This window comes from Cynoglossus semilaevis, chromosome 16 (genome assembly GCF_000523025.1).
Source record: "Cynoglossus semilaevis isolate Cse_v1.0 chromosome 16, Cse_v1.0, whole genome shotgun sequence".
NCBI lineage: Eukaryota > Metazoa > Chordata > Actinopteri > Pleuronectiformes > Cynoglossidae > Cynoglossus > Cynoglossus semilaevis.
This window is the reverse complement of record NC_024322.1, coordinates 9,879,364-9,892,884: the sequence shown is the minus strand read 5'-3', so window position 1 is coordinate 9,892,884 and position 13,521 is coordinate 9,879,364. Positions and strand designations below refer to the sequence as shown.

At 39.9% G+C, this 13,521-nt stretch overlaps 1 protein-coding gene across 2 annotated transcripts in view; it reads left to right on the top strand.

Moving 5' to 3' along the window:
* The window catches only part of mid1 (midline 1), a 42,067-nt gene continuing 28,546 nt past the window's right edge, over nt 1-13,521 (top strand). The window contains exons 1-4 of one of the 2 annotated variants that reach the window (XM_017039998.2): nt 1-85; nt 193-446; nt 1,055-1,174; nt 2,946-3,558. In XM_017039998.2, the coding sequence (XP_016895487.1) occupies nt 3,348-3,558 (211 nt within the window). In that variant the 5' untranslated portion in view covers nt 1-85; nt 193-446; nt 1,055-1,174; nt 2,946-3,347. Of the gene's footprint in view, nt 86-192; nt 447-1,054; nt 1,175-2,945; nt 3,559-8,814; nt 8,993-13,521 lie in introns of those variants that run through there. The other variant, XM_017040000.2, reaches the window with a different exon arrangement.

The following is a 13,521-nucleotide window of genomic DNA, read 5'->3' as shown; positions in this document are numbered from 1 at the left end:
TACAGAATGAAGTACTGATGAGTTTGTTAAATACTGATCCTGATGTCGTGGATTACCTTCTCAGGAGAAGGACCTCCCATTACTCGTGAGTTGTCAGATACCGTCCTTTCACACAGCATAAATTGCCAGCAACCTCAGCTATCATCAGCCATAGGTCATGCAATATTTATTGTGTTTTGTCTGTCTGTGCAGTGGCCCAGGTCTCCTCAGAGCCGAGGAGTCCTTCTCCATGACTGAGCGATGTTTGTCCAGTGACTCCATAAAAGCATCAAGCGGGGACATTTCTCCCTATGACAACAACTCCCCTGACCTGTCAGGAGGACTGCTGTGGAAATACACAGAGGACAGCAGTGTGCTCACAGACCATGTTCCTGAGCAGAACAAACTCAGTGGCTGTTCTAAAGACAGATCTGGCAGCACATCTCCCAGCACTTTCACTGACAAAGGTTGAACTAAATATATTGCAGCACCACAGTTTTGTGCTTTAGTTGAGTTGATAGAATGGTAAAATTATTAATGAGATTCATTAGCTTTGATTCCTTTTTTCTATTTACTATAATTATTTAGTTTTGTTGAGATTTATTGTGGATAAATGTGCGAGTCTGAATGTGAAGTGTAAACTGCAGTCAGTAAATGACAAATAGACTGTATGTGAGAAATGGAAGTAGTAGTAGACAGGAGAAGTAAAGTACTGCTACAGCTATTAAATATAAAAATACGCTATTTGTTTTATGACTTCATATAAATGAATGGCCAAAAATTAGATGACTAGTCACCTAGTTTATCAGGTCTGAAAAAAAGATTCTTTAAAATACTAACACATATATATATGATTAATCTCTGTTGAAAAAATAAAAAAACCAAAACCAAAACAAAAGCATGTCCTCCTGAAAGTCAAAGTCAAAGTCATCCTTTGACTTTGACTTTGACTGACTTTAACACTTTGTGCCAATGACAGCTTCAGGGACATCTTCCCTTAGCGTGGAAACAATGATGTCACATGTAATCACATTACCGGTAACATGGATATATTTTTTTTTATATGTTGTTGCAGGTGATCTTTGAGCTGCATGATAAATCCTGGATGTAAATGACTGCCTTCTCCCGTGCTCCCATGTAGACGTGCCAGCTTGCCAGTTGTATGGATTATGTGTGGGGCTGAGCAGTCGCCAAGGTAACCACGAGTTGCCCATCAGACCAACACTAAGCTCATTGGGTGAACTGCGAAGCAGGCCACACCCCCCAGTGGCTGGCTGCAGCAGTGGTCTTCATGACCAGAGAGGACAGAGACAACGCAAATCATTATTACATCAAGCTCCCAGCAGCCAATCAGAAGGCATTAGCTCAGACAACTTAGCAGCAAGGACAGGACAACCTGGATCGCTGATGTTAACGTACGGGTTAAACACCGTCTGCCCTTCACTACTCTTGACCTCTGACAGACGCCCGTATTTTTCACTCCCTCTCCACATGTCAGCCTGACCCCCCCCCCTTCCCTCTTCCCTCCCAACAGTCCCTGCAGAGGTCTTCTACCCAGAGACATGGGGATAGGAAGGACACCTCTGGAGCTGGACAACAACAGGGGCATTAGTACAGAGAGGTGGTGGCATGTGGGGCAGAAACTCTACTAGAACCCCTGGAGTAGTGCACTATGACTCTGAATTACTGTCAAGGCAACACTTCCTGCTTTTTGACACATTATATTATATATTTTTATATATATTTTCTTTAAATAGACTTCATTTTTGCACCAAACTATTTTTGTTTGTTTATATTTAATTTCAATGTAAGATATTTTTTGTACTCTAACACGCAGATTCTTTTTTAACACAGTCAAAAACCTGCGTTAGACTTGAATGTCATAATTAAACTTGAATGTCATTAATGGATATTTAAAATCATTAATTTTTATATGATGAATGTAAAAAAACCCACTATAGAAATACTTACATTTATTTAAGTATACTTCTTTGTGATACTTCATTTGTGCCTAAAACTATACTTTTAGATTATTTTTTATTTTTATTTAAAACTAGCCGTTGAGATCCAGAGTGACTTGTAGAACAGTTATTTTTACTGATTATATCAAGGCTCTTATTATGTTTTTTTAATACATTTGTTTTGCAGTATTATGTACTAGGATATAAATATTCATTAATACTCAGTTTTCTCCCTTTTGCTCCTTTCTTGCCTTTAGCAGTTGTGGTGTTTCAGGTTCATTTTTCACCTTCAACCACTCAGCAGATGGCTAGTTTTAGAACATATAAAACTTCAATAATACTAGGATGTATTTTTAAACTGCTAGGTTTTACTACAGTAACTCAATGAAAGGAAGTACATGCTAATTGACATTTGTTATGTACAATAATGTTTTTTTCTACAGTACTGAGGGAGCTTTTCATTTCCATCTACTTCAAACACAACTTCAAGCACTAGAGGGCAGCACAGGACCAAGAACCTGTCTTGTCCTTTTTTTTCTCTCCCCTCTGCTTCCCCTCACTGTAATCCATAAGCATTATTAATTTATGACTCATTTCACGTGGAAAGCTCTTCGGTTTGGTTCTCATTACTCTCCCTTTACAGCCATAATAGAGATTGCGTTGATTTCAGGTAATCTGAATAATGCTTTTTACCTCTCTGGAGTGAGTTTCTTTTTTTTTTTCCTGTCAAAAACAATCTTGATTTATGTAAATAATAATAAAAGCGTAGAATGTTATTAGCCAATAAAACAAAACAATAAAAAAGGCATTTATAGTAACTGAGCTGTTAGCAACGCTCCTGTAACAACAAGGATGTAATGATCACAGTGCAGCTGTGCGTTTAAAGAAGCAGATCATATTTGGCTTGTGTTCATGTGGTGGTTTAAGGGGAATTCTGTAAAAAAAAAAAAAAAAAATAGAGACAGATGCTACTGCTCTGAAAGTGTTCTGATTGTGTTTTGACAGTGAACCTCCTCCACCTGATGTACTGTGAGACTCATCGCTTGTTCAACACAGCCAGGGGAGTTCCTTAACTTTATGATTCATGCATCAACTTTCTGGGTCATATCTGTTTTCATTTCTGCGGCAGCCAAAGTACACTTGGCCACCACACAGTGGACCGAGGAGAAAGATACCACGATATATCTGTTAGTGTTCTACATAAAATCCACGGCTCTCGACAAGATTTGATTAGACTTTTTTTATTTGCATCACAAATTGACCCGTTCAGGCAGAAAAAGAACCGACCTAGAGATCCTTTTTTATTATTATTATTATTTGTAAGCTGCTGCTACTGAGAGCACACAATCAGACCTCTAATAAAAGTACATTTCAACTTGTTTTCTTTGTAGCACTGATGGATGCACAATGTTTCCCTGGCATAGACCAGTGTCTGTTCCCACAGGGGGGTCCATACTGTCTGAGTCCACTCACTGGCATCAGGAGCAGCTGCAAGGGAGGACGGATGAAGGTCAGAGCCGAAATGAGTCTGGATGTCGGCAAACAAGCCTTGGCTCTGCGGTTTCAAGGTTAAGACTGGCACACGAATATCCACCGAGCCAAAGTAGAGCAGAGAGAAGTACGTGCTTTGTTACTTGTGTCTGTCGTTTGCTTAGAAATTAAATGCCGTGCACTTTATTTCATTTTAAACGTCACGTCGTGAGTACTTAATAGTATGAAGTTCTGGTTCATTAACACGAGCTGGTCCACTGGTCCTGGGAAGGAGGTGTTTCCATAATGCTGTCTCCTAAAAAGGCAGGAAAATCAAAGTCACACTGTGGAAAAATGTGTTTCTGCAGAGTTTGTTGTTTGGACAAAATGCCACAGCAATAACAGTATATGACAAGTTGAAAATGCAATTTCAGTAGAATGTGAGGTTGTTTCTTTCTGGATGAAGTGAAGCCAAACTGAATGGGTGCCTGCATGGAATTTGTATGAGGAAACAGCGGGGGGCAGTGTGGAGAATTGCCAACATAATAAGAGACAAAGAAGTTAAACTGTCGTGACAACAGTCTATGGAGCCATGAAAAATGGACGTCAATGGTTGGAGCTTGTAGAACAATCTTCACTTTTAACTGTGGGATTGATAATAAAACACATTCACTTTTCCTTTAGCTTGACTTTAACTGAGCTTTAATGTGTGTAGTCTGTAGTTCAACTCTCACCAGTTGCACTTGAGTGAGTTATGTATAAATGTAAATTTTCTATATATATTATATATATTTATTTATATATATATATTGTGTTTTCATATATACAGTATAAACAATCAATTTTCTTGCTAGCTGCCTTTGACAGTTTTGGAAGCGATTGCAGCTCTTTTGACAAGCGATATTTTCAGCTGTTTTAATGACCTTTTTTACCTGTTTTGTCTCTAAGCTTTTACTATTCTTGGCAACGTCTTTGTCTCTTGGTACTTCTGGGCTAACCAGTAGTCATCTTCTTCCATTTTAATTTTCTGGCTAACATATTGCTATGCTAAGCTAAGTTAGCTGTTTCGCTAACCTTTAGGTGAACTTGTTTTTAACAGCTTTGACTGACCTGAGTCTTGAGACTTTCCTCTGGGAAAGGAACAACTATAGCCTGTATTGTGTACAAAGTACTGTGAATATTCAGCCCTGTTTTATTATCAGTCTACAGTTGACTTTTTATACTGCACTGTGAAGCACGAGGTCATGTGATGGAGACCTACATCAGACAAATGCTCATCACCTCACCACTTGCCAAAAAAGAAGAACCCACTGCGGTGTGACTCACTCGTAGGTCTTGACATGAAATTTATTCCAAAGAAGTTCACGACTTACGGTGTTGCGTTAACTCTGCAGAAACGTTTGACTGACTACACGACAAGGAGCAAATATTGATTGACTTTAGTTTCTGTGTGTGACACCTTCACACTTCCACGGTCGACCAGTGAACTGAAGCAATGACTCAAAGGATTAAAGCTGGAAATGTTTTAAATTATCAGGGCCGGTACACAATAAAATGTTTTTTTTGCATCTCTCCTGCTTTTTCTGCAGCCTCACTGAAGACTCAGCAGAGCCAACAAAATCCTGTTTTATTAAGCCCATCTGCTCTGCCTCCAGTTCCAGTTGGGATAAACGTGATTAATGCCCCCCCTCCCTAAAAAAAGAACCACATTTTACCTCAAAAAGCATCGTGAATGTGTTCACATCGATGGCTGTGTTACGATCAGCACGAGGGGAAAAAAAGGGTTATGAAATACATTGCATGTGTGGGAGCTTTTGCTGCTGCTCTTTTTTTCCGTAGATCCGTTGTGTTTTTCTGTGCACGTAGCGCTGCCAGTGTTTTCCTCCGCTCTCCCTGAGTTCACATGATATGATGCTGCGGGTCAGAACGGGGTGCAAGCTGTGTTTCAGGTGAGACGCGGAGATTGAGTAAGGTCAACCCCAATATGTCAGCGCTTTGGCAGATGAGACTGGTTGTTAGCAGCACATTCCAAACAGGAAGCTGGCAGAGTGTTTGTAAAGGAGATTTTTGTCATGAAAGACGCCGGGGAGTTTCGTAATTGTTGGCAGTTGTTTCACTGGACAATTGAACACTGGTGGGAGATTTGTCAGAGTCTTTGCCTTAGACAATAGTATAATAATAATAATAATAATAATAATAATAATAATAATAATAGATAAAAAATAAAATGCTGAGATCATATAGGATAGGATGGCAAATGCTGAGATGGATTGAGATGAGATTCGGTAAAATAAGACTAGATTGAAGTAAATGCATGCATATAGAATATAGATTATCATAAGATTGGATTCGATGAAGGAAGGCAGCATAAGATATAGTAAAATAAGATCACATTAACGGAGATAAGATTAGATTAAGTTGGATTTGTTTACTTTTTAAAAAAAAATATTTTATCCCAAGTTGTCCTATAGTGGCTGGGCCAGACATTTGTGTGACACTGAATAAATGGGTGAATGAGAGACTGTGATTGGTTGATGGAAAGGCATGTAAAAAAAACAACTTTCAGTAGAGCTTAAAGTACCATCAATTTCCTGTGTAAAATCCCAGACGCGTCACTGCAGGAATCTTCAAAGGACGTAATCTAAAACATGTTCCTTCTTTTTCATTCATCTCAGTTGTAAGTGGCGCAGTTTCAAACGACACCATGTAAACCGAACCCTTATCAAATACTCCAGTCTGTGTTTTTATTCAGTACCAACATTCCCTTGCTGTGTTTCACTTCAGTTGATGCCTTGTCTGTCCTTTCAGAGAAAACTGGTGAAACTGATGGGGGATCCAATACTCTATTAGGCCTTCGGATAAAAACAACCCCCCAAAAAAACAAGAGTTCGATTCAACACAGAGATGCAACTCTCGCCTCAGAGAGTTCAAAGAGATTGTCATGAGGCTGCGATGATGATGATTTTCAACCTTGAAAATCATTTTAAAGAAACTCTGTCTCAACAAAAACAATTTGATCTGCGGGAGGGCAAGATCCTAATGGTTTTTAGAGCCGTCACTTTAGCACACGGGAAAAAAATAAATAAATGGAAAAGGAAGTGTGAGAGGAAGGAGATGAAGTCGGGATGGATCGCATCAGGGGATAAAATCGATTTGGTTGCAGTTTGTACAGATGTTCTGAAGGAGTTTGAGTTCATTTATTAATTGTTTAGAAGAATTGACATCATCACTGTACGTCTTCATTACGTCTGTTTATGTGATGCTGTCAGGTTAGCTCACAACCATGTGAGATTCACACATGATGTGTTCCCACACGACCACGATCATCATCGATCTTCTGCCTTAAACCAATGTCATAATAATCCATTATACTCTACAGGTGCATATTCAGATGCACCCGTTCTAAGATCAAGGTTAAACCAGAAAACTTTCTGTGGAGCTGAGTGCTAATCCAGAGGGCTCTGCTCTACTTTATTATTTTTGTTAAATTGTCTCCGACTGCATTGACAATTTTCAAAGTCAGCTGTATTTACTCTGAAAAAACTGCCCGGGCTCAGCCAGTCCTGGGCTTTTCCATTTCCCCCCAGGCATCGTTCTTAACTTCAGCTCAAACTTTATTTTGTTGACACGCAGCTCTTTGAACAGAGCCTGGCCACACAAGGCTGAAATTCTGTGTTCGACCATAAATTAAGAGCAGGAATTATAACTCTGCTTCGTATTCTGGCAATTTCCGTATGCTGTTAATAATACTATTTTCATAAATGCCAGGAGTTCGGAGGTTACCTTCTTACTGAGAAATGTTGTTGACCTTGATTTTTTTCCTTCACTGACCGATGTAAACCCCATTATTCAAGTATGATCTCATTACTGCGAGTATGGAATTGTGTTTTCAGACTGACTCATCTATCTCATGATGAATTCTCATTAGGGTGGAGAAAAGCAATTCACTCTTGCTTAATAGAAGTTTTTTTTTTTCTTTGCCTGCTGGTTCCTGTGGAAGCTTCAGCTCGAGCACCAATTTTTTTTTTCTGCGATAAGTCAATTGCGCTGCCTTCGCTGATGAAGTGAAGCTTTTTATTCCCATTATCTTCAACCTTATGATGATACATCACGACTATGTTCCCCCCCATTGTTTTTTTCTTTCCCTCCTTCTTACGTCTTTGAAGTGTGCAAATCAACTAATCGCTGCCATTGTTAGTGTCGAAGTGAAATCATTTAGTGACTGTCGTATATCAACATCAATTAAACATTTTACTGCAGAACTCAATTTGTCTATACTGTACACCAGACATTTTCTGTTTGAGACAGATCTGAACTGACGAGGTAAAACTGTATCATTGTCAGATAATATAATATATTTATAGTATATATATATTTTTTTTTTTATCATTTTTTTTAGTTGACTAAAGCTTGGACTGAGACTAAATTACTAAAACACAAATTGGTTCCTAGAACTCAGTTTGTTATTTGGCACTGTATTTTGATAACGTATCTGGGTGATATATTTCCATCTTTGGCAGATGGAATCCAACGTTTGTTTTCACCAAAACAGGCAGGAACATGGACTCATCTAACCACAGGTCTGGCTTAGATGAACCACAGCTATCTATTAGTGATGCTGCCGCAGGCCTAGACTTCTGGGGGAATTCCCATGGTGCACTCAGCATTCTCAGAAGTCTCCATCTCTCTCTCTCTGTATGTATGTTTGTTGAAACCACAGTCAGGAAAAGAAGCGATATGGCTGAGGAGGACAATGAGGAAGGACGTAGAAGTATATTTAACAGCAGTAACGGGTATAAACTGTCTGTGTGATTTAAATACAAGTATACGGTTGTCCAAATATAATGTTGACAGGTACAACAATCGCACATGTATCCATATCACATAGATATCACCTAGAGTAGAGGTCTACTGAGCTAGGCAACAATGACTTCTGGCCCTGTGTCCAGTGTGGTAACATGGTAATGAATCTGGCCCTGTGTCCAGTGTGGTAACATCATGGTAATGACAACTGCAGGACTGTTATTGACTTCTGAGGCCTTCTAAGTTCACTGTTTTTGGAGATTAATTGCACTTAAAATCAAAGTTTTTTTTTGTTCTGATTGACAGAGAAATCAGCCTCAGTCTCATCTTTGCTTGCAAAAAGAAAGCCTTTTCTGGATACCCGTTTGACAAGTCTTGTTTTTGAATCCATCACAGGTTGTACCACCTTGTCTGGAATGACTGTGTTGCTGTTAGTAGAGCGCAGTAGCTGACTGTAAGGCTAATGTCTTGAGCTGATGAGAACACACACCTTATTGAGTGTCAGCTCCCCAACAGGGTTAACAAATCCTCTCAGGAGCATCCCTGCTCCTGTGCAAACCTGTAGAGGGGTGAGGAGCGGAGTGTGTGTCAGTGAGGTATGTGTGTGTCTACACACCCCAATTATAGGGAGTGTACGTGAAGAGAGAACACCTTCAGCCTCCTGTCTCCTGACTGTTTGTCCTCAGGGGAAGTAGCAGCTACATACAGTCACACTCTGTAGTAGCCTGGTATTTATTGACCAGGGAGAGACACTTAACGCAGCAGCCATGGGGAAGCAGGTAAGAACTGTTCAGGACAAATGTAGTGGTATTATGGTAATGGGCTTTAATCAGTGCCAGATCTTTTGTTTCTGTTGTACACAGCTGCAATGGAAATGCTCCCTTTGGGTTTCTGTGCTCAGTCAAGATAATGCTGATATGCATTAGGGCCCTATTTACTCTCTGTCAAGGTCTTTAAAAAAACGGACTCCGTAATAGGTTAGCAGCAGCGTCGGCCATTCAGTCCCCATTGTGTGTAATAAAAGGTTACTAGTTTCTCTCTGTCTCTCGCGCACGCATGAATCGACAACCTGCAATCTGCATCGTCAGGAGAAATCCTGAAGGCTGTGGACGCACATGAGCGCTCAGGCGGTTTTCACATTAAAAAATGTTGACTTTTAGGTGTTGTCGGTGTTGCATTCTGAGAGAGTAATGGAGTGAAAGTCAGATTTGCTGCCTTAACAGGTTCAGTCTTGTTTGCTCATTTTACACATCTGCTGTTGCTGAAATCTGCTTCCTTATAAAACAACTGCTGGCAGGAAGTTAACTTAATTTTTTTTAAATAAATACAATTTGATGCTTTAAAAGGACAATGCTCTTCCTCTGAGTTTTATTTTGGTAAACTCGAGCCTTGGTTAAGTTGTGTGGGAGAACAACAGGATTCGGCCAAATAACTGTGGACACGGAACACTGGTGAACTCATTTTGGTTTTTCCGTTCGTTTTACTGCATCCAAGCATCTGGTTCTGCCATTATTATTATTATGTTCTTATTTTGTTTGAAGAGAATGTAACCAAAGTCCTCTGTCATGGTTATTCTGTTTTATGAATTCATATTAATGTAACCACCTTTTACAAAAAAATATATATATATATATATATATATATATAATTTACTCGCCAGAGTAAACAGTCCACGTTGGGACGTTATTGTGTTTGGAATGTCTGCTACATTTTCACGGTGATCTTGTTTTTCTAAATATAACTCCCATCCTAAAGCTACGGTTGTGCAGCAGTGATGTCTCTATCTGGGCCTTTCTAGGACATGGCAGCTGATGCCAATGTAGAGTCACATGATGTCACATGAAGTATGTATGATTGAGGGAGGGAGTGTGTGTGTGTGTGTGTGTGTTCTCTTTCATTAAACATCTCTCTGCAGGAATGGCAAAAAGAAAAAGCTCTCGTTAGATCCGTTTAAACCATAAAGAATGTGCTGCACGGGCCAAGACTCAGGAATGTGTTCTCAGTGACTTCAGGGAACGCGTGTTTGACGTGTAAATGGAGATTAAATTCGATTATCCTTCTATAGGGCCGTGAGGAATTAAGCAAAGATTTGAGGAATGTTACGGCCTCTTAACCTTCAGACCATCTGTAACGCTGCTCAGACTGGCCCTTCACATCGATGCACAGATGTAATCTGGTTGTTATCATTGATGAAAAAAGTCCAAAAGTGTCAAACAGTGTCCAGAGACGCTCTCCTTGAACAGAGAGTTCTTTGGAAACATCCAAGATGCAGCTGACTGGGATCCAAACAGCTGGACCTCTGGCTCTGACCGTCTCCCTGGATACATGAGCACATCAAACCACAACAGATGTCCGCAGCTCCTCCAGAATTTCCCGTTGGAGAAGACTTGACCATATTGTCTCATTTTCCTCTGAACAGAGGAGAGTTTAGAAAGCTAGGAAACTGAACAGAGATCATGTGAATGTTGTCGGCACAAAAGGTTGGTAAATGAACCTATAATCTGTAGTTTGGTAAAAACAGAAAAAATGGACGAATATATTCACGTTGGCTTTGGATTAAAAAGGCAGTGGTTCCCAAAACAGGGGGCGGTCCCCAAGGGAGTACAGAGTGATTGCAGAGTGGGTGCTTAGAAATTCAAATGAATTTCTTCCTTATTGGTCCCACAGCGGGAGAATTGCTCTGATTTGTTGATGTTTTTTTCTGTGTTTAATGAGGAGAGGCATTTGTAGGAGCAACGCTGTTTTAATTCAAGTTAAGAGGAGTTTAGAAGTGAAAGCTATGAAGGAGGGCCCAACAATACTCTGATCTACCAAAGGAGGCGGTGGAGATAAAATCAGTGTAACCACTGATCAACAAATATAATTGTTATGATAATAAAATTTGTGCATAATCAGATTCTAGTGACCAGAGGGTGGCAGTAATGTGTTGTTATTAAACCAGTGAAATGGAATCATTTTAGTGAAACAGAAGCTCCCGTGTTCCTGTGTTTTTAATTTCAAGTCAGGCATCATTCTGTACAAATGACATCAGCAGGGACTTGTTTACCTACTGTATGTATTTGCTGGACTATACTGCATCTGTACTGAAAATGTTCGGCTCTTGATGGGGGAAATCTGTCAGTGGTGACCACGGAGTGTGGGGCAGATGACATCTTCTAAATAGGTCATAGCAGCGGGTCATCGGGTGTTGGCGAGTCTGTCACATGTCCGTTAACGAACATTTGTACCTCCGGTCGATTTAGAGTGAATAATTGATCATATACATCTGCAGAGACGTGGAAACTGAAGTACTAAGAGGTACTTTCCTGAGCTGAGGTCATCCAAACCAGTGACCCTGGTTGTGTTTTTTGGGCTCCTATTTTGGGCCACGAGCCACCTATTTTGTGCTTAATACACTGTGTGTGGTTTTGGTTGGGTCAGCACGTGTCAACGGGCCGTCGTCACCGTGGCAACGATGCTCTGATAGGCTCTTGAGATCCTTGACTCTGATTGGTCCTTTGTGTCTGTACTTCCACCGTGTGACTTGGTGGAGTCATTCATACAGACGAAATGGGCGAAGATTTAATTTAGAAAAATACTTAAAATATTATTATCTCTGTGTCTAAATTCATTAAAGTGCTATTATGAGAAGATTATTTGATTTGGGAGTGAACTCGCTGCGGAAGGTTTTTTCAGAGAATGTTGCAGACATGGGTTTTCAAACTAGTTCATGTTCAACAGACAGTAATAAATTTGCTCAGTGAAATCAGTAAAAGCTTCTTTCAACATGCATGACCAAGATATGGATTCCAGTTTTTTTTTTTAAACAATTTTCCTGGAAATGAGGTTTTATTTTATCAAAAGCTCCTGCTAATTTCTTTTTTTTTTTAAGAAACTCGGCTTTGAGTGAAGTTCTCAGGCCTGATTCACTACTTCAGAGTTTCAACAAAAGATAGACTAAATATTGCTGAACAGAGATTGTTGATAAAGATGTTTCACCAGTTTCCCAACTTTCTCCAGAGGCTGGAAGCAATTACAGACTCCAACCAGCAAAGAATGCAGCGAGCATTCACCGCACCCTTTCACAAGGATTTTTTTTTGAGAAAAAAAAGAGAAAAGAAAAGAAAAACCAAAATTTAGAGCCTGTGAGGTTAAACATAAAACATGACCCTGATCTTTTCGAAAGTCCTTCACTGCTTCATTTCAATAAAAATATGACAGTGATTATTTATGTGTCTGCATTCAGCTTATCCGTTTTCTTATGAAATCTTTCAAGGAAAGGTTTTTTTTTTTTTAAATCGTTTTATGAAAATGTGACTTTCCCTTTATAACTGGGGGAGGGCAGATCATACACTGCTCTGCACTTTTATATAGAAGATGATGGTACAGGGTGTTAAAATTGACTAAAGTGTTTCTGTGCTATTCCTTTTGACATAATTTCTTAGCAGTCGCTCTGTTGTTGTGGCTCTTTATTGGTTCCTGAGTCCACAGTAAAGACGAGACAAGGTTCTGAGCATTGATCTCGCTGTTGGCAAAACTATGAACACCGCTCCAACAAAGCTGCAGCTTGTTCAGAGGAAGAGAATCAATTCCAGGTCAATGCCCTCAGCGCTCCTATAGCTAATCATAAAGCGCTCCGGATCCATATAGACTCCGGCTGATGTGATGGCTTCAGCAACAATTTTGCACACATTTCACATTCCACCCTGAACGCTTGAGTTAAATAGCTCTGACAATTAAAAGCCTGGCGGATATTACCTTCCATTTTCGCTGAACAACACCTCGGTTGGAAGTTAAAGATAAATAGCAGAAAGTGTTAATTGGCTCGGTGCTATCACATTCATTTCTTTTGGTTGATGTTTAGTTGCTAGTTGCCTAGTTATGTGCAGAATGCCTCAGGGAGGAAAGTAATTAAAATCCTGAACCTTTGCCACCGCTGCTCTGTGGCTATTCCTTCATTTTTACTCTGTTTATAGACAAAATCTCAGTATTTTGAATATCAGGAGTTGAAAAACACAAATATTTCACAGTTCTCTTTGGTGCTAACTAAATTAGAAATCTGCAGTCGGAGTTTAATCCTTCCACTTTTTAATGAGCGACGTAACGTGATGAAGATATTCCACTCGTGATCTCGTTTGTCTCTCAGGATGTATGGAGGTGTGTATTGAAGGCGGTGATGCAGCTCGGCCCAGGAGACTGATCCCATCTGTTCGAGGCCTGCTTGTGTAGACAGAAACTCATCAAAATATGGTCCCAGAGGTGCAGGCGCCCTCCCACTTTGGTCTCTGCATTTGTTACCTCTTTGTCTCATTACTGGGAGGGTGGAGTG